The sequence below is a fragment of the Centroberyx affinis genome, unplaced genomic scaffold (assembly GCF_046629955.1).
Source record: "Centroberyx affinis isolate AG114_WGS23_722 - 3 ecotype Tasmania unplaced genomic scaffold, CSIRO-AGI_Caff_v1 ptg000247l_1, whole genome shotgun sequence".
NCBI lineage: Eukaryota > Metazoa > Chordata > Actinopteri > Beryciformes > Berycidae > Centroberyx > Centroberyx affinis.
Genome location: NW_027278930.1, coordinates 71,369 through 91,682, shown reverse-complemented (window position 1 = coordinate 91,682; position 20,314 = coordinate 71,369). Strand labels below are relative to the sequence as shown.

Below are 20,314 nucleotides of genomic sequence, written 5' to 3'. Positions count from 1 at the left end.
AGCTTGTTTTTTCAACAGCAGGAGACATTGTGAACTGTCAAAGGTGTCAGCTGCTGCCTGAAAATGTTGACATGCTAATTTTGTTAAAAAAAACAAAAAAAAAACTGCTAGGTTAGAAATTCAGTGTCTGAACATATTTGTTTTAATTTAAGTTTAAGTTTTGTGGCCTGCCTGGCCAACTAAGGTGTTTGGAGAATGTTAAATCAACCATGTTCCGACATTTGCACTTAATTGTAAAGAGGATATTCTTGTTTAGACATTTTATTATAATTTACAACTTGTTTCATTTAGACAAGCATCAGCTTTTAAAAGCTGATTTATTTTATTTAAGAGATTCCATTATTTGCTTTTTACACTGAAAAATATATAAGAAAGAAAGACACCATTATAAAAGAAACTAAGAATAGGTTAAACTTCAAGTTTTCACATTTTATGTCTAAGCAATAAAGAAAGATTCTTCTACGGTCACAATTTGTTTCCATTTAAACTTTGTTAAAAATATTGTGACTGTATTGAACCGTGAACCCTGTACCGTGTATCGTGTACTGTGAGCTGAGTGTAGCGGAGTGTATTGATGGTGACAGATTCATCACCATCAATCAGAGGCATAGGCTTGTTTTGGAAAAAGTGTGGCGATCATAGACACAACGGTACAACCATAACAAAGATAAAACAGAGAAAGCCTGTTATAACGTTGGGATGACTGTAGGTTTTCCAGGTCAGTTTCTTATTTAATGTATACTGTATAGTCGGTTTCTTCTTTTTTCTATGAAGTGGAACCGTTATGAGCGAAGCTAAGCTACTGTATTTCTGCCTCTCCCACCATGTTGCCTTCCCAAAACAGCCCAATGGACAGAAATATATCCGTCAATTTTCCGACGGATCAGTGTAGCCGCAGCTAGTGGAATTCAACACTTGTTTTTTTTGCAATGTTTCTTTTGCTGCCTGTTTGTTAAGCACATTGTGACCCAGTTTGGTAAGTGGTACATAAATAAAGTAGCACTTTTCAAATAAAGGCTGGGTGGTTCAGGGTGGGGACTCCTAGCAGAACTTCATTTCTGACATTTTATCGTTCCTTTTTGAGCTTTTGTGGATTTAACCTTTAACTTCTTGCTTGTGTAAGTCAAACACTGTGACAGTCATGCAAGGGGAAACTAGATAGGGCACATTCATTTCTATTGATCTATGATTGATCTGTCTATTCTGTTCTCATGTCTCTTGCAGTTTTGTTTTTTCTGAGCTTTCCACACAATGCCCTTTGACGTGGAATTTTGAAAAGGGAGGACAATATTTGAATGATGCAACAAGCAGCGAGATGAGGAAGTTTTTCCACTCTGTAGCAAAACAGAAACACAACACAGCCTACAACTGGATAGGTAATTTATTTGATCATTATCACACATATCAATATCTCTATGAGGAGCATCAGGTTTCCTTCAATGTCAGTGCATTTCATAGGTCAGCAAGACAACCAGAAGAATTCAAAACCAAGAGAACGTCTAAGCAAAACTCAAAGAAATGCTCTGTGGAGTTCTCCCAACATCAAGCACTGGGGTCACAGCCAAGTCTTGATTCTTAATAAAGAAATAAAGTTCCCAACATAAATACCAAACACACACACACACACACAAATAATATGTACATATAATATGCTATTGCATCGGTCAGGTAACCAAACTGAAAATGCTGTGCTCCTTAGCTGGAAGATGCACACAGGAAGGGATTGCATAAGGCACCAAGACGTGGAGGGAGTAGCTTATCGATGGAAAGGTGTATTTCCATGCGTCCCATGCTCACACAAGTCCTCTTTCTGCACTTGTTCAAGTAGGAACTGGTTCCTTCTAAGGAGACAGTGGGACGCTTTGAGAATATGACGCTAAAATTCTGCTTGGGGAAAAAAAGTTGATCGCATGACAGTATGGGGCGTTCGGAAAAAACAAAACAAAAAAAACGATACAAACTTTGATGGAACAAGAAATTTAAATGTTTCAATACAAAAAGTGGCATTGCTCTGAAAATAAGAGCATTTAAGAGCGCGGGATAGGGGATAAACACACATTCAAAAGAAAATGATACATTTATTTGCATTAGAAAAACAGGCAAATTTGGTTAAAAGCTTTTACCACGGACATTTATAAATGCATGTAATGCAGACATAGGAGTATTATACTTGCCGCAATGTGAACAGAGACTTTGCTATCATGCATGCAAGAATTCTTCCAACCACTGCAAAACCATCGAGCGAAAGGGGAAAATCATGAATTGGGACTAGCAATCTTCATGATGAACCTGGAATGCATAATTGCAATTATTTTAAAAGTTGATTATTTCTCAACTGGTCTACAACGTGCCATTCCAGCAGTGTGACTCAGTCTGGGAATCAACGCATCACTATACATGGTGCAAAAAAAAAAAGTAGTTTAAAGTAAAGTAATTTAGAGCCAGCTTGCCCATCCTCATATGTCAGTGGGTATATTTACATGCACACAACTACTTTGATCTTAACAAATCCACTGTCCTTGAAATTGTCATGTAAATGCCTTTATCTGGTATTCTTAATGGGAGTAAGCATATCCCAGTTAACACACCTAGATTTCAGCTCAGTTTAACTTTTGTTTTTTTCAAACTGTGCATGTCAAAGGTCACCAGATGCTGTAACCAGGATGTTGTATTTACAAAGCAAACAAAACAGTGCGGTGTAGAGAGGTGAGTGAGATACTTTTCATTGCTGAAAAAGATGAAGAATGAAATCTTAATTTTTTTTAGAAGGATCCTATAGACGGATTATTAAATGAATCCATTGCTTCAAACCATGTAAATGCTGTAATCTAAATGTTTCCTTACGCTGATTACTCCCAGTATTGGTGTGCATGTAAACATACTCAGTGACAGTGGGGGGGACTTCTTAATGAAAGTACTGGAAACAAAAAGAAAACAATACCCAAATATGAAGATCATTAACAGCAACCTTACGTTTTAAATGGAGAGTTTCATTACAAAACGCTATACATCCAATTTGGAAACACTCTGTTACATGAAATTCTTCAGGCAATATTCCAAAAAACACAAATTATTCGATCCTCAAAATCAGAACTATTTTGTAAGCAAAGGTCTTAACGTGTCTCATAACTTTAATAGTGGGACACAATATGCTTTAACTTCATGATACCGATTGTTTTGTCAGAGTATGCGTTATTTCTTTTTAAAATATTGGATATCTCATTTTAGAATGAAACTCCTCAGAGTCGCTTTCCCGTAGTATGATAGGCTATCACAGTAAAACAAAAACAAAACCAAAAAAACCTCCTTATCCAGATTGATAAGCACAACCCACAATAAGAGCATCATTCATCAGACAATCTTAAGGCTGTGTAAATAGAGTACCTTTACCTGTACAAGAATATGTCTTCATCGACATTGGATTATACAAAAGTGATCTACAGTACAAAAGCTTGTACCTCGAGGCTTAGTGTACATCGTGAGCGAGATTTGAGGACATCCTTTTGCCGTGTTGTCTCTCTCTCTCTCTCTCTCTCTCTCTCCCCCCTGTTGCATGTTGCATTCCTTTGTATGTCAGTGCAGGTCATGCTTTCATTTCTTAACACTCACCCACATATGTACACACACACACACACACACACACACACACACACACGCACACACCCCAAGAGAGACGCTCCCAACATCCATGATGCTGACTGAGACTATGATTTGAAAGCAGAGTTTTTCCACAGTGGTTTGTGATACACCCAGCCGTCGCCCTGGAAGAGATGGATAGGAAGAAAAATAGGAAGAGGAGAGGAAAACAAACAATGACATTAAATTGTTATTAAGTGAATCAGTATCATCATTTAAGTTTCTCCTTAAAACTTACTTTTATGTAAAGGCATTTTCTTAGTGTGGCTGTTATTCCTTCTCTTTTATTATTTTATGTCATGATTTTATCATTTGATTTTCTCTTTTATCTTTGTTTTATTCTCTTACTTTACTTTAACTTTAGAGGTCAGCACTTTTGGGGGTTAAAGTTCAAGGTATTCGAACTCTGAACCTTGCAGAATTTGAAGGCAGTGCGTGTCTCTTTTCAGTCGCACTGCTGCTTAGGAAAGCGCAGCAATGTATATGTATAGTGAGGACAGTAACTGCATGAAAAGTGCAATGTCATATGGGCATTAAGGCTGTCGCTTTTACAAAACATCAAATTTGAAAGTATTTTAATTTGTCTAAATGTCTAAAATGTCTATTTTTAAGGGAATATATCCAGTGGCTGATAATTAGTTGTTTCCCATTTTTTCCATTTCTATCCACAAGAGGGTGTCAGGGCATAAGCAGATAGAGACTAAAAAAAAAGCCGTCTTGAGTTCTGTGCGAAATGGTCAGACCAGGTTCAAAGCCGGCTTTTGTCCTATGTGAAATCCTCTCCTGGCCGCGGTCAAGTTTTTTTTTAAAAGACTGGTCTGCATTACTAGTAGCTGTAAGTATAACTTCCATTGCCTTAGCGCACTTTCAAACAAAGAAGACATTAAAAAAGTAAGCAAAACTTCTTCTATAGTCGCCGCCATCTTTAACAGCTGATCAGTGTAAACAAATGCTTGTGTGTGTCTTGTGTTGCTTAGCAACAAAAAGCAGTCGTGATTTGTGAGTGAAAGTGTTCAAGCCGGCAAATTGATGGCTTGCTAACAGCAGTGTGAACGGGTTTGGAAAAAGCAATGTTGCATTTCCAATAATGCCTTTTCACTGTACTTTTCCAGACTTATTGTGCAATTCTCAAGCTTTCTGAAGACATGGAAAGTATAAATTATTTTTCCATACTTCTCCAGACCTGTGTAGAAAGTAGGATTGGGCGGATGGATGAATACATGAGGGATCAGAGGAAATTCCAATTTGCCAATTTGTCAATTAAATATCTTGAATTTAAATGGAAAAATACATCAGGGAGCAGCAATATTTGTGATGACAGCTGGTTGACAGGAGGATATAGCTTCACTATGGCTAAACGCTGGTCTAAACCCTGTAGTGGGCGTCCTGCTCACCTCGCTCTCAAAGTATCTGGTCCTCCATGGGGTTTCTGTCTCAGTGCGGTGCCTCTCCTCTGTCCTCTGCCTCTCCTCCAGGATCCTCTTGTGCTCCGTGGCTTTGTCGATATCCTTCTGGCGTAACGACTCCGTCACATGCTGCCAAAGACGCCTGAAACGCAACGAAAAAGAGCGGATGAGAAACAGAGGCATGCGGCTATTCAGCATATTAGTCCAAAGAAAATGAACTGTAGGAGTCCAGTTCAGCTGTACTACTCTGGGATGCTTGATAAAGCAAATAAATCCTGGATTCCTGTTTCTTTCTGACCTGGATTCAGTTGGTCCTTGCTTGTCGTTTGGCCGGACCCGCTTCCTGGTGACGGGCAGCTTGGTCACATCGACCACCCTCGTCTCTCCGCTGGTGTAGCTGAACTCCAGAGCGCCGTTCCACTCGCCCTGCACACGACACACCACCGCGTTGGTGGGGTTGTGCTTCACCTCCGCTGTCACCCTACATTTAGGCAGGAAGATGTACGGTGAAAGGACATTGTTAAAGGTTGGATTACATGCAATTCAATTAAGCTGCTTACAGGCCTAGTAGAAAACGGTTTCATTAATAGTGTTTTTCCAAAGAAATCCCCAGAACAGCCATAATTGACTGAATACAATCAAGCTGCATATCATTTTGCCACTCAATCGTATTTCTGTTGCTGCCTTTTAACTTTCCTGCAAGTTAATTCTAAGAATGAAAACACACTAAAGTCCTGAAGTAAATAAAGACGATAGCTGAATATATCCATACCCACCTAAATGGTGGGTATGGATATGGATATAAACAACTAACACCCACTTTTACAAAATGATTTTCTGGCATGAAAGTAAAGTGCATGGCAGATTCACCAATCATTTTAACACTTTTTCTTACAAATACGTTTTTTTGAGGATAGAGTCATCTGTCTTTTTGAAATATTGACTAATGAATTTCAGGTAGTACAACTTTTCCACAACGGATGTATAGCATTTTGGAATGAAACCCTTCAATTGTAAGCAAGCGACTTAAATATATTGATGTTATATGTTCCAATTTATGAAAACGCTGTTGGGCATATTTATGCAGATTATGGTGTCTATATGTCAAAACAACAATCCCAATAAAGAAAATAATATTTCTGTCTTAATTACAATATAAATAATTAGTACTACTTAATTAATCTTGTAAAATTTCCAATATCTTATTGCAGATTGAATTAAAGCTTTATCCTGACTACAGCAACCTTAATGACCTGAATCTGCAACAGAAACTTCCAGGTGATTGTGATTTTCTCAAACATATAATTTCCAGTTGCAGCCTAGATGTAAAATGAGTCACTAATTCAAACTAAGATTTTATGCAAGAAGAGTGGGGTTAGAGTTAGGAAAGAGTCACACACACTCTGAGGAGAGAGAGAGAGAGTGAGAAAACCGAACACGACCCACAGAAGGATGGTAGAACGATACAATAATTATGATTTACAAAATTATGAAAAACAAAAAGCCTTGAACAATCTTAGATGAGCGATGAGATGCAGTATAATAATGCGCTGCTATTATTTATTGTGTTGTTTGAAAATAAACACAGCACATTGTATTCTACATTTGTTATGCTGATTTACAGCAAATCGCTCTTCTTTGATATGCAAATGCAACTCAGAAATGCCTCTGACAGTTATTACATTGCCAGTTATCCACAGGAATAAGAACAATACACCACCAGACAACAAAATGGACCTATTAATGCAAGGTACATCACCAATAGATGCTTTTTAACAGTGTTTAAGTGGAATTTTCCATTAAGGACCCATGGATAACCTGTATACCAACTCGTCATGGATAACCTGCAGGACTGCAAAGAGTGACAGTGTCTATCTCTGAAATAATGAGAAAGGATCAAAGCAACATCATCGATATCAACACGTGCTGTGGGGGGAGACTCACTTGTGCAGCTTGCCGCCATAGAAGGGTTTGGTTTGGAAAGTGATGACCGCCGAGTAGCCCGTCTTGGCGCAGGTGACGTTGACCTTGCCACCCAGTTCCACCCAGGGCACGGTGAGGATGGAGCGGGCGTACGCACAGGGCAGCGTGAAGGTGTACTCTTCATCGTGCTCCATCAGAGACAAGCAGCCTGCACAGACAAATGAACAAACACACACACACACACACACATACATACATACTGTATATTAGAGGATGTTTCTGTTGGATCTCTGCTCTAATTAGCTAGCTTATTTGTCTCTATTGTGAAAATGTGACTTTATTGTTTGTGTCGATTACAGAAAAACAAAAAGAGGTAAATCCACACACTCAAAAAGATATCCTGATTGATTTATTTTACATGTTTCAAATAAAAAATATGCAGCTTGGCAAACAGAATAGACTTTCTTTTCAGTTTCCCTTTTTTTGGTTCTTGAATTAATCAGAGAAGCCTTATTTTATGTCAATTTTCTTACCGAGCATATGGACTTTCTTAGTCATTTGTGTCAATTACAGGTCACCGAATCCACTTGAATCCTCCAAGTGGATCCAAAGATAAGCAAGTACACTTGCAACATACAGTACTGTGCAAAAGTCTTAGGCACCCAAGAGTTTTTATATAAATTGTGTCTTAGATGTTTATTCCTTTTCTGCATTAGTGTGTCAGCAGACTGCTCTTTATAGTACAATTTTTGATATTTAGAAACTTTTCATTTAATTATTTTTGAAAGCATCTTCACTTTACTTTTTTTCTTTTACATGTGCCTAAGACTTTTGCACAGTACTGTACCTCCATAAAAACCTTTGCTGGCTTACCTTCCCCTATCATGGACACTCCAATGGACATTCCCATGAACTTGCTCTTGGTCCACACGTGCGTGTTCACACACATCCGCCTCTCCTGGCATTCGGCATAGAAGCCGGACACGGGGGGGTGGTGGGACACCTGCTCCGCCACAAAGCGCACTTGGTAGGAGTCCTGGGGAGCGGCGGGGGTGGGGCTCCCCTGCGCCGGCTCCCTGGAGGCCTCCGGTCTCTTGGGGACCCTCCAGGAGCAGTGGAAGGTCTCGCCGATGATGGGGTTGTAGGGCTTCTTGGCGATGGCCCCCTTGCGGCCCTCGTGGAAGGAGGTGAGGTAGTACTCCACAAAGCGCACCATGCGGTCCTCGGGGCTGCCGCCGTCGGTGATGGCCACGAAGAGGTCCGGGTGGGACATGAAGTCGGCGTACATCTCCAGCAGGGAGCGCTTCTCCAGGATGAAGGTGGGAAGGACCACCTAGATGGAAAGAAAGGATATCAGACTTTGATCACTTCATTTGGAGTATACTGACTCTAATGTGAAATGCAAACTGTGTATAGAGTTCTGCGCAAGGATCCTGTCGCTCATATATACTGAAAATGACCTGATCAACAGTGGCTTGTGATCATTACATCTATTACAAAATAAAGTTTGATTCACTGGTCTGGATTGGTGAAATTAGTAAAGCACGAAACTAAAAGAAAAGACAAGCGTTTTACCGACTGTGATTCATGATGAAAACATCAGAGAACAGGATAAAACAAAAAGGCAACCATCACTGTTTAAGTATAAAAATCCAACACATACACCACTTGCACTGCAACACAATGCATCTGCCGCAGAATAATGCAGCAGTAAGTTATCTCATTTGAAACTTTGAAAATTTGAACTTCCATTTCACATTAAGCGTGATCCATGGGTCGCCTTTAAGACCATCTTTGTCCCTGGATTAACAAATTCAGAGGCAGGAATGATGAGATGCTTTTAGAAGACCTCGCACTAGCAGGTCTCCTTTAAAATAATTTTTTGAATGTCAGTGAGAAGCCAGTGTGTGACAGCTGTAGCCTTTTATTTCCACAAATAAATCCAAGACATACTCCAAATTAACCGACTGTTTTTCACAGCATTTGGCTGTTTAACGACAAGCTAAAGGTGTAGTCTTATATTTCAACAATGAATTCAAAACATAAATTCAGCAGGTTTTAGTGTTTGCGTTTAGAAATAGTGTTCATGTCTGTACTGTACATCCGCTTGAAAATGGTCAAAATGTTGACATAAAAAAAAGCTAACCCCAAATCATCAAGATCAATAGTTGTGCTTAATAACAGCGATCGCAAGAACTGGCAAAATAATTTGGGATTGGCATTTTTAAATAATTGTGCAGCCCTATTTTTATCCATTGTATTTTTGGTGCACTATCACGCGGTTTGCCATCAGTAAATAGAGCAGCTGGCAACTGTGACGTACGCTGCACATGACCCCGCGGTCACGGTGTCCGCTAGATCTCCATCTAGGGATAAGCCAACGATGCCGCCAGGTAACTCCGATAAATCAAACAGAAACCCAAGAGGAGGATATCCAAGTACAAACTGACACTGGAAGATAGAATATCCATCCAGGCCTCGAGAGCTGAGTCTCCGCCTTTGAGCTTGGTGTTTGTGTGTGTGTCCAGGACTAGTAATTAAGAGGCAAGAAGTAGAAGTGATTACTTCGGCCTGTACGGTCATTACAAATCAGACTGCTAAAAAGGGGACCTAGCAAATGATCCCCGATCCGAGACAGGTTCATTAAAAAGGAAAATAGGAGTGTTGTTTACTTTTTGGCCCATTTCCTTCATCCAGGGTTACTACATATTTTTTTCCCCATTTAGAAAAGTCCTGTACTTTTTCAAGACCTTAATCTCTAGACTGGATTCGAGGCGTTTGGTTGGATTTCAAAATGATGTTCGATGATATTGGCTGAGCGATGTGCCTGTCAACTAGGCCACATCACTCTACAGCTGAATATTATTCCTCACCACAACAAATATCACAGTATGTGGAATGATGCTGGCTCTACAACTACATACAATTAGTGTATTTTTAGTCCACATCTGTGTAGGAACCCTGTTCAACACACATCTGTTTCATAATATTTAGAAGCAATTTCCCATCGCATTTTGATCAAGATCTCTTTAATGCGTACATATTTTCATGACAATTCCTATATAGGTCAGAGGTCACCACAACAGTGAGTGTGGTTTACTAAACAGTGTTCAACTGATACCAAATGGATATCAAATTCAAGGTTACTGCTTTCAGTTCCAACACTAACTAGTATATCCTTCCTGCTGTGTGCACTGATTCAAATCCAACTTGTCTGGGAATTCACAGGCAGTTGTCACATAAGATGCAAGTGGTTGCCATTTTGCTAGTTTGCAATCATAGATGTTGGTTTCCAGTTTGCAAATGTCTGTCAGACGTTCTTTCCCGCAAATATGGGTACAACATTAATACCTTTAGCAACACCAAAGTACCCATAACACAGTTAAGACCTTCCTCAATGGTATTATGGCTTTTATACAAAAGGTGACCAATGCAGGGAAAAAAACTGCAAAAAAAAGATCACTAACTAGCTCCTTGGTTACCGCAAGAGTTTGCATAGCAACCAGAAAAGTACGAGATCCATGAGCACGTTTAGAATGCATCTTTGACTTGAATGAAACTGAATGAGATCCTATGAGCTGTGGAAGGTAATGTGAATGACTTGAATCACATTAAGACAACAACGTACATGTTAATGCTCTGAAAAACCAGTCTAGATGGGTTTGAAGCACAAACACTGGTCCTTTAAGCCTTTCATAGTGGGATTGTTAATCTGGACTCACGAACCTAATTGTCTCCATCAGAATGACGCAAAAACGCAAAGACAATCTTCCTCCGGTGCGACACGGAGAGCCTATAGGAAGGAGTGGAAGGGAAGAGGAGGTGGTGGGGGGGGGGTCAGGCAGGTTGTTTTGCTGCTCGGCAGTAGGTGGAACTCGACCTACCCGCGTGAGGTCCATGCCCAGCTTGAGCTGGGACAGCAGGTGTAGGATGACACTCCGCTCCTCCTCCACTGCACCCAGGTCCTCCTCCTTGTCCGTGAAGGAGTCCTCCAGCTCGTCCTCCGCATCGATGTCTTCTTGCTCCTGATAGGGGGAAAGGAGGGGAGGGACGGTGTGATTAATTAAACAACCTCCCTGAACGACTTCGGAGAGGTGAATAGTAAGTGGCTGTTGTTTATGTTCTTGTACATGTGCTCAAAACGGCTAATGAAAGTAAGTTAGATGGCATAATTGCTAGGGCTGAAAGATAGACAAAAAATCGAATTGCGATTATTTGACAGAATATTGTAATTGCGATTCAAACTGCGATTCACATCACCAGTTTTTCATGTCATACATTTTTTAGAATTTTCGATGATTTTGTTAAAAAACATTGATGTCAGTGTGCAGGATTTACTGAATTTGAGTATGATGAAAGGTTTTCACCAATATTGTACTTGATTTATGGACCAAAGATTACCTGCAGCTCTAAAACACCTTGTTTAGAAATCCATTTGGGCGCCCCTCTCAATTAAGTGTAGTCTCTGCGATTTGGAAATTACAGATGTTCATATTGCGATTTCGATTTTTTTAAATTAATTGTTCAGCTCCAATAATTGCTATAATTGTTACAATTTGTCTAAGGTACAAAAAAATATGACTGCAGAATGGTTTCGTGGCTGGATACGAAAGTATCAGAGTAAAAACTTGACTTGGGTCACATCAATTCCCTGATGAACAACAGGTAGGTTCCAAAAACAAGACCACTAGGTGAACTATGACCAAGACACACATCTTAGCTGCTCCCTGGGAAGGAGAGGGGGTGGGTGGGGTCTTTCCCTTGGCCTTACCCCAGAAAAGCTGCAGGACTCGGAGGTGCTGAGCTCCAGGCGGCTGCCCTCCAGCGCTCCCTCCCCCGTGGCGAAGCTGGAGCTGCTGCCGTTCTTCAGGATGTCGGGCAGCTTGGGCTCCAGCCACTCGATGGTGGGTCCTGAGGCGGAGGAGGAGCACGACACGGCGGCGGGTTGAGAGCTACTCATGGTACTGTCCCCCCCCTCCCGAGGCCCCTCCGACACTCACAGCTGCACGCGCACACACACACACACACCCCCGCACTCAGCCAACCATTCACCACACACCACCCCACCGCTGCTTGGCTGCTGGCTGGACAGATGGCTATTCCCTAGACAGCTGCTCTAGACCACAGGAGTGTAACCAAACACCTGCGACGAGGGGAGTATCAGGATACGTTGGCCCCGCCGACAGGAAGCATCCTCGCCTTCTGATTGGATAAACCCTCTCCGTGCGGCGTGGGCATTTTTTTATGTATGTTTTGGAGTGGGCAGATCTCATTCAAATTTGCCTCGCACGTCGCCTGACAACTTAATCTGATTGGCTGCCGTGCCGAGTCTGGCCTAATGAAATATACATCGAGTAATGAGATCTTCCGTGTTAAAGTGGGACATTAGCTGGCCGTTTTCCCATTTCAAATCATCCCGTATAGAGAGGGTCAAAATATCAGCCTGCCAAACATTTCACATTGGGTGCTCTTCAACACTGTACTTTAATGCTGCTCAATGTGAAGGGAAATTAGTGTTGCACCCTGTTCTGACAGTGTTGCAGATGGATATTTCACCAATATGAGATCTAATTACCTTCGAGACAGGTGGTAAGAATAGGTACGGTTCCCCATCAATAATGCAGAATAATTCCACCGTCCAGCCAACGCAAAACCGTCCCGTCTAGATTGGGTACAGGCCTGCATGTGCAAGACTATGATTTGCAGAAAGGACTGCATGCAGCCCCAGTCAACAGATAATTCATGTCTACAGCACACAAGCAGCTGACTTTGAAAACAGATATCCCTAACCTGCGGACTCTGTACTTCCATTTGTGATAGCAGATATCACGCTCGCTTTAAAAAACTGGGTCAAAGAAAAAATGCAATGTGTGAGCATGTTTGAGCTCAGAAAGATACTTTCAAGATGTGGGATAATAATTTAAACATACATTTTTTTTAAAATACAACCAATCCGAACTTCAACCAATTAGGAATACACGTCTTACACTTGGACAGACACACTACCTCACATAAAATCGTTAAAGAAAAAAACAAAACAAAGATACAAGATCAAACATACTGTGAAATAAGAATTTTGCACTTCAAACGAATGCCCAATGTTAACAAGATTGCTCTTTTTTAACCTCCATTTTACCGAAAGAATGTTTGCTGAGGATACAAGAACCAATATGAGTTTAACCCATGAGTGTACAGAACAGACAAACAACAAATCACCATTTAGACATCGACAGACATCGACACACACACACACACACAAACACACACACACACACACACACACTCACCTCCCAGGGAGCCTCTCTGCCGGGCCACCTGCTGCAGGTGCAGGATGTGCAGGCAGTCGTTGAGGCAGTTCATGGTGGCCATGGAGGTGGCCTTGAGCATCAGCAGGTCCTGGTCGAGGGGGGAGAGGCCCGGGGCTGCAGGCAGGCCCTCGATGCTCTGGATCAGGTCTCTGTGCTGGCCCTGGGCCTGGCTCATCATCTGGGGGTGGGAGGGGTGGGGGGTGTGATTATTTGGAAAAAAGCATATCAAAATCGCCAGCGTTTCCTTTCGATTCTTTGAAACTTCACACTGCAGGCCTTCATGCTCAGTTCTAAATTGCTGCTCATATCTGATCTTTTTGGATGGTCATTCATATCTGTTCTAGGATATAACCCTTATCTAACACCAATGTGAACTGAAAAAGACACGTGTGCAAAAGACACCACATTTGGTTTTGCACCTGCACTTCTTTTTTGAACACACGTCAGTTACGGTATGTGCATATTTTACTTTCTTTCCATTGCTGTGTCTTGTAAAACTATTACAATTTCTGGGGTGAATGTCATAAGATTTACTTATTGTCACAGTAATGCTGACAGTTTAGTGTTGTTGTTAGTGTAGTTGTCTAGGCTGCATGCCTCGGGATCTGATTTCCTACTATATCTATACCATATCACCATGTGGTCAACAACAGAACTGAAAAAAAGGCAAATCCATGCAGCTTTTTGCTGTTCACACAGATTAGAAAACATGAGATCTGTGTCACATAGGAAAGGAGGAAGTGTGAACTTTGCCTTAGCTGTAATTGCCAGGTCAATATTGACTCCTGTGGTATCCAAATTGCAAAGGTGAACAAAATCCATAGAGAGCAAATTACATGAAAGCACAATGCTGAATCAGGCTCACAGCTGAACTGGGCCACTGTAGGTTCCTAATGTGAAGGAAAAGACAACAGAACTCTCTTGTGGACAATTTGTATCACTGAAATAAGTGAAGGTGAAAATGAGAGTAAGGGACTGGACAAATCAAACAAATTCCTATTATGAACTATATCAAAAAAAAATGAAATTTCACATTGCAAGGGAATTTAAAGTTGCTTGTTCTTCTAAGGTCCTTTTAGTGACTGGATTATAAAGATGCCATGACACTTCACTGAGCGCCCACACATAACCTAAAACTGTCTGTATATTTACAACTTCAAATTTAAAAATGTGTCTGCATTACTTTATCCTGTTCATCCTCCTTCTCTCCTCACATCACGATGCCTTACCATCACACTTATAGGTGCAATGTGACTGGATCCCACTCACATTCAGATTCAGGCAATGCAGAATTCACAAGTCATAGTATTGCAATACCATCCTGACCAACCTAAAAAAGCTAAATGGGCTCGCAAGATCTGGTAGCAATATCTATTTAGAAATGGCAATGTGTCTTGAGCAGGGTCCGTTTTCTTCCTTTACTGAAAACCCAAACAGCAGACTTAAAAATTGACAGATTGTCCTCAGTTTCAGTTTCGCCTGAGTCCATCTTGTCTCCTACTACATCTTGACAGTTGTAAGGTCAGCTGGACTCACTGGGAATGTGATGACCCAAGCTAAAACTGGCTAGCCTTGCGCTCTCTAGTGTGCAAACAATCCAAAAGAGAAAAGACCATTCTGAATGTCTTTTCCTAGATATTAGACTGCAGCTGAAATATCAAACATTTTTTTCAACTCCACAATGCATATCATAAAATTTTTGTAGTGCAAAATTTGGTTTCATTACCTTTTGTTACACCCCTAATAAGTGAGTGAGCAAGTTTTAATGTAATGCTTGGTTCCTGTTTCTATTCATGAAATAACATTGACAACGGGTAGGGTGGCAAATTTCCATGAAAAATGTACACAAATTATTTTAAAAAGTAGTTATAATAAAATGTATTCTTGGCAGATTAGCATACTAGTTTACCAGCCCTTGGCATACGAGCCAAAAAATGTCATTTCAGACACTGACATGCCGATGATGTGCTAGGGCAAGAGAGCAACACAGCTGATTCTAAGAAAAAAAACATGTTTCTGTTTGATTCGTGAATCAAACTCCTAACATGCCGGCGGTGTGGTGTTGTCCCCGCCCGCCTGTACCTCTCTGGCGTCCAGCAGGTGGTCTGGCAGCAGAGACCTCTTGCTGGAGTAGAGTGAGGAGCCCTTGTGGAGCTGCGACAAGTTGAAGACAGAGGTGGTGTACTGGCTGGGCCGGCGCTGCGACACCGGAGAGCTGCCGCTGCCCTGGGACACCATGGAGTAGCTGCGTGACTTGGGCGGGGGATTACTCTGCAAAAAGCAATCAAAAGAATCCCTTAATGAAACTCACTGCGCCCCAATTTATGTCCACGCTCAGTCTCTGTAGGTATCGCATTTTAAGTATAGAAAGTGGTGGGAGACCGATGCAATATCAATAATGAGGGAGAGGGGTTTCTTATGTGCAATATGGGTCTATTTCAATCCAGAGCGCAAAAAGTGTAAATCACAGTGAAGCAAATGTTACAGTCAAGCCATGTCAGCGCATATAAGTATAAGAATCATCCATTCATTCTAAAAAATAATTTAAGATTTCAGATTAATTTAAGATATTATATTTTCAGCCAATGCCTTCGGCAGCTCTGTGTTTTGAATCTGCATGGAGGTTGTGGACAGCAAAACAGTGTATGTAGATCAATACCAAGATCAATAGTAGTGATTACTCTGCATTCAGGCGGGCTAAAACCTGATACGGGTTTACATAAACATTAATATTTTACAGCTCAACAGATTTTTGCCCTGCTGCTGGCTTCAGTTGATTTGTAGCTTTGGAATGCGAGGAAGGAAGACAGGAAACTGGAGACCGTGAAGCTCGCATCCGCTCTGTTGCCAAATCGCATTTGCTGTGTGATTTACAGATGTGATCATCACACACAAAACGTAATAAGAGATGTCACGAGAGATAACTACAATTACCAGTGCAATGTGAACCTACTGAAATTTTGTGTGCATACATAAGATTATAAAATCAGGAGATAGAAAAAAACATGCTTTCGGCCGATCAGATTGCTGGGCTAAAATTTCCTCTTGTGCAAAACGGAAACAAGCATACTGTTGTACCAATATTGGACCTATTGTAGGTATGGCACTGCATCGGTGCCATGCTGTATCTATGCTGGGCCTATTATGGCTATGGTGCAATATTTCAAATTACTTAATTTGAGGAGTAAAACAAAAATAACAAAAACATGAGATAAGTTACTGCTTTTTATTGTATTGTATATACTTTTTACATTTACATTTTTCTTATATATATATATATATTTTTTATTCTTATTTGTCTTTATGTTGACACCTGCACCAAGAGAAATTCCTTGTACATTGTACTTGGCGAATAAAGGTTTCTGATTCTGATTTTTCCTTTATAGGGCAGAATGGTTGTGAACACACAAGCTGAGCACAGTGTCTTACCTTCCCCATGGCCTCTGTGTGGTGCTGTGTGCAGATCTGCAGTCTGCTCACCCAGTGCTGCCTCTCTTTGGCATCGGTGGCTGAAGAGACACACACACACACACACACGCACACACACGCACACACACACAGACACACAGACACACACCAGAAAAAATCAAAACCAAAACAAAACCTGTTTACTGTTCCTTCAGGCAAATCTTGCTCAGCATCGATTGTTCTGTGCTCATCCCTCCCCAGCAGAAGATAATGGAAAACATCCAGATCAATACGGCCTTGATGGATGATGACGACAGTCGGCTCGGAGTTAAAAAGGAGGAACGGTAAGATGACCGGCTTGATTCCTGGGATTGAAAGCTAAGAGAGCGGCGGGGCGAGGCGCTGGACGACTGAACCAGAACCGGCAAACATGATACGTTAAGTGGTCCGGGTGACGAACCAGCAGCACGCCGACTTTACTTCCTTGTGGGATAAATAGACCTGGAATGCCACACTGAACTGACAACTGTAAACTGACAACAGTAAAAGATGCTACACTACCACTGTGCCCTTGAGCAAAGCACTTAACCATCATAAACATGTATTTAATTGTGTTATTACATCGATGGGATGGTTCCTATTTGTCTGACTTTTAACATGATGCCACATACAAATAGGCCTGGGTGATATGCTTGAAAACCAGTATGCAAAATCACATTAAATAATCAAATTAATGTTCAGCCCATGGAACCGAATGGTAATGTTAAGTGTGATGTCAAACTAAACTGAAATTTTTAAATAATACTCCTACCATACCTCATTTTGTCAGAGTTTTTAAATAAAATGTGCTTGTTATCATGGATTTAGACAGCAGAATTGTGCGTCACGATATCCTAAAATCACCATAACATCACGGTATGATTCCACTGAAAGATGCTAAACGATAATATTACAATATTAGATACAAAGACACAAGAATGCACAGTCCTTTCCGTTGCTTTCCTCTACAGCTTTTGCCCACCCCAACCTACCATGAACCCAAATTATCCAAAATCCTGTAGAAATACAGAAGTGAGGTTAAATGTCAGTGTGTGTGTGTGTGTGTGTGTGTGTGTGTGTGTTTGGGACAGGTACGCACCCCTAAGCTTGTACTGCTCCCCGCTGATGGCATTGACAGTGAAGGTGTGGGAGTCCTCGTCGCTGGGGGAGATGACGGCCCCGGCCAGGGGGAGCGTGCCGCGGGGCTTCTGGGGCCGCGACTGCTCATTGACAAAGTACTCCAGCAGACCCGCCTCGTTGTTTAAGACAAAGAATCTGCACCGGGTCAGCAGGAGAGGAGAGGAGAGCGCAAAATGAACACTAGCCACCATGCTGATATGTTCATCTACTCTACCAAGGGAGGTTCTATTGTATTCTAAAAATACATGTAGTTGACAAAACAGTGAGAGTGGCTGGTGAATTTTGGGAAATCTGCCACTGTGGCCCAGTTGACAAAACAAATTCCCTGCACTTCTAATACTCATGATGGGGGCACCATACATTTGTAACATATGGGCAACTCACCTGTACTGCCATCCTGTCACCAGGTTGGTGTATTTCATTAAGTAGCCATCAATATTCTCCATGTGGTCGCTGGATTGATGAGTGATTAGGTAAGAGATGAAGAGAAAACACACCCAAAAATACACAATAAGGCACAAGTGAATCAAATATACCACTCAGTTCACCTCATCTCAGTTCATTAGACACTAAGAAGGTTGTTGATAACTTGCTGACTGGAAATCTAATTTGAATATTTACTTAATAGTGAATATGGGAAATAAGTCACCCAGAGGACAGTCTACAAACACAATGACACATATAGATAACAAGCACAGGGTGTGTTTATCACATTTGTGCTGCAGGTAACTGGCTAGCCAAGTTAACAAAACGTCTTGACTCAGTAAACAAGCTAACATTAGCTAAATGTGTTAAAGTTAGCTTGCTAAATAACCGCCTACCTGTACTGCCAGCCTTTGGCACTTGCCCTCCCCGAGCTCGGGGTCCTGCTCTGGGGAAATACATCCAGTTTCCCTTCGCTATCCGTAATTCGTATAGCCGTGGTTTCCCCTTGCATAGTCATGGCATGAAGTATAGCTAGCCAATGCTAGCACACTAACGTTAGCTAGCAACAAAACCTGCTTTAAAGGCTGAACGTCAACTAATGGAGCTTGCTAGCGTTAACCTGTGAAGCGACCACAGATCTGATTAAATGGACGAGCCTCGCTTAGAGAAAGATCTGCCGGTTCATCACTTATCGAAACGCACCGAACTCCCCACAGACGCTGAACCGTTAACTAGCTACGTTAACTAATCGATGACAAACCATTTTTATTCTTCTCCTAATACTGTGACTGGTTAGCCTGCTAGCTAGCCTGCTATTTACTGCTTCGGCAGGAAAACAGTCATGTGACGCGTTCACGAGAACACACTTCCGCGTTGTCAGAATGTAGGCGTGCGTCAAGGAGGTTCTATATAAACGTGCGTCCGGTGTTTTATAAGATTTTGTCAGCTAATTACTCTTGTGTTTTAGTTTTACATTTGTTTCAACAGTCATGCTCGGGTCTGTGTAAGACGGGCCTTTCTGAAACTATTTTATCTTGTGAATATAATGTAGAACGTAAATTAACAATAAATCCCTTTCACTTTTATCGCTTTACCAATATGACATCCAATGTCCTTTTGAAAATCAATCTAAAACATCGTTGCATAAATACATTGTGCAAAAACATGCTCCATAGCGTCACAAAAACAACATTTGTTGCATAAAGCTAGGGAAAGAAACTACATAGTGGCAGTGACTGGGTAGTACAACTGAATAGTGCACAACCCATATTTACTGAAGTCACTCAGACAGAAGCTGCGTCAAGCTAGACAGAGAAAGCGAGGACCAAACCGGAAATACGAACGCGAATTTACCTTCAAAATAAAACTCTAAAATAGGGTGTTTTTTTTTTGTTTTTTTTTTAAAGCGTTGGAGTTTGTTATGATTTGTTTTTATTTAACCTTTATTATGCCTGGTTAGTCACGTTTACATTGACAATAAAGCAGCACCAATATATTGATTGTTCAAAGAAACATCAATGTAATAACATTATTTATAGTAGGCTAGAGATGGACATTTTCAGTGTGTGTTTGTTTGTTTGCTTGTTTGTTTGTTTGTTTGTTTTTTTATCACAGATCAAATACTGACATTAATTTCAGAATAGCATTTTCAGTAACTTTTACTCTCAGTAGGTTACTTTAATCAAACACAAATAGGCCTACACCTGCTTTTTAAAATTGTGTCCATTGTATAGCCACTGCTACATATCGATGTCCTGATGTGATTGGGTGTAGCAGCAGCTTCTTTGAAAGCCTATAGTTTGACAATCTATCAGTCATTTCCCCACTGGATGAAGCTGAGGCACAGCAAATGGCAACATAATGTTCTCCAATATGGGCATTATTTTGAAAATCTTTACTGGAAGCAAAGATGATATATTCTGTCTGTCTTGACATTGGTCTGGCGGGATTCGTCATTTACAAAAGGCTAGTTAAATAAATCATACATGCTCAGTAAAACATTAATGCACTGCACATTTGCGTTTGTTT

At 41.0% G+C, this 20,314-nt stretch overlaps 1 protein-coding gene across 1 annotated transcript; it reads right to left on the bottom strand.

Annotated features, from left to right (window-relative positions):
• Positions 1-1,381: 1,381 nt before the first annotated feature.
• LOC139665407 (oxysterol-binding protein-related protein 11-like) lies at positions 1,382-19,083 on the bottom strand. The gene is made up of 13 exons (XM_071544415.1): positions 18,682-19,083; positions 18,245-18,313; positions 17,820-17,995; positions 16,703-16,782; positions 15,356-15,544; positions 13,253-13,451; positions 11,737-11,876; positions 10,850-10,990; positions 7,839-8,298; positions 6,987-7,173; positions 5,341-5,523; positions 5,031-5,184; positions 1,382-3,761 (listed from the first exon to the last, which is right to left on the bottom strand). Exons 1-13 carry the CDS (start codon positions 18,801-18,803, stop codon positions 3,705-3,707), a joined length of 2,157 nt encoding a protein of 718 aa, XP_071400516.1. The 5' UTR covers positions 18,804-19,083; the 3' UTR covers positions 1,382-3,704.
• Between the last annotated feature and the right edge of the window lie 1,231 nt (positions 19,084-20,314).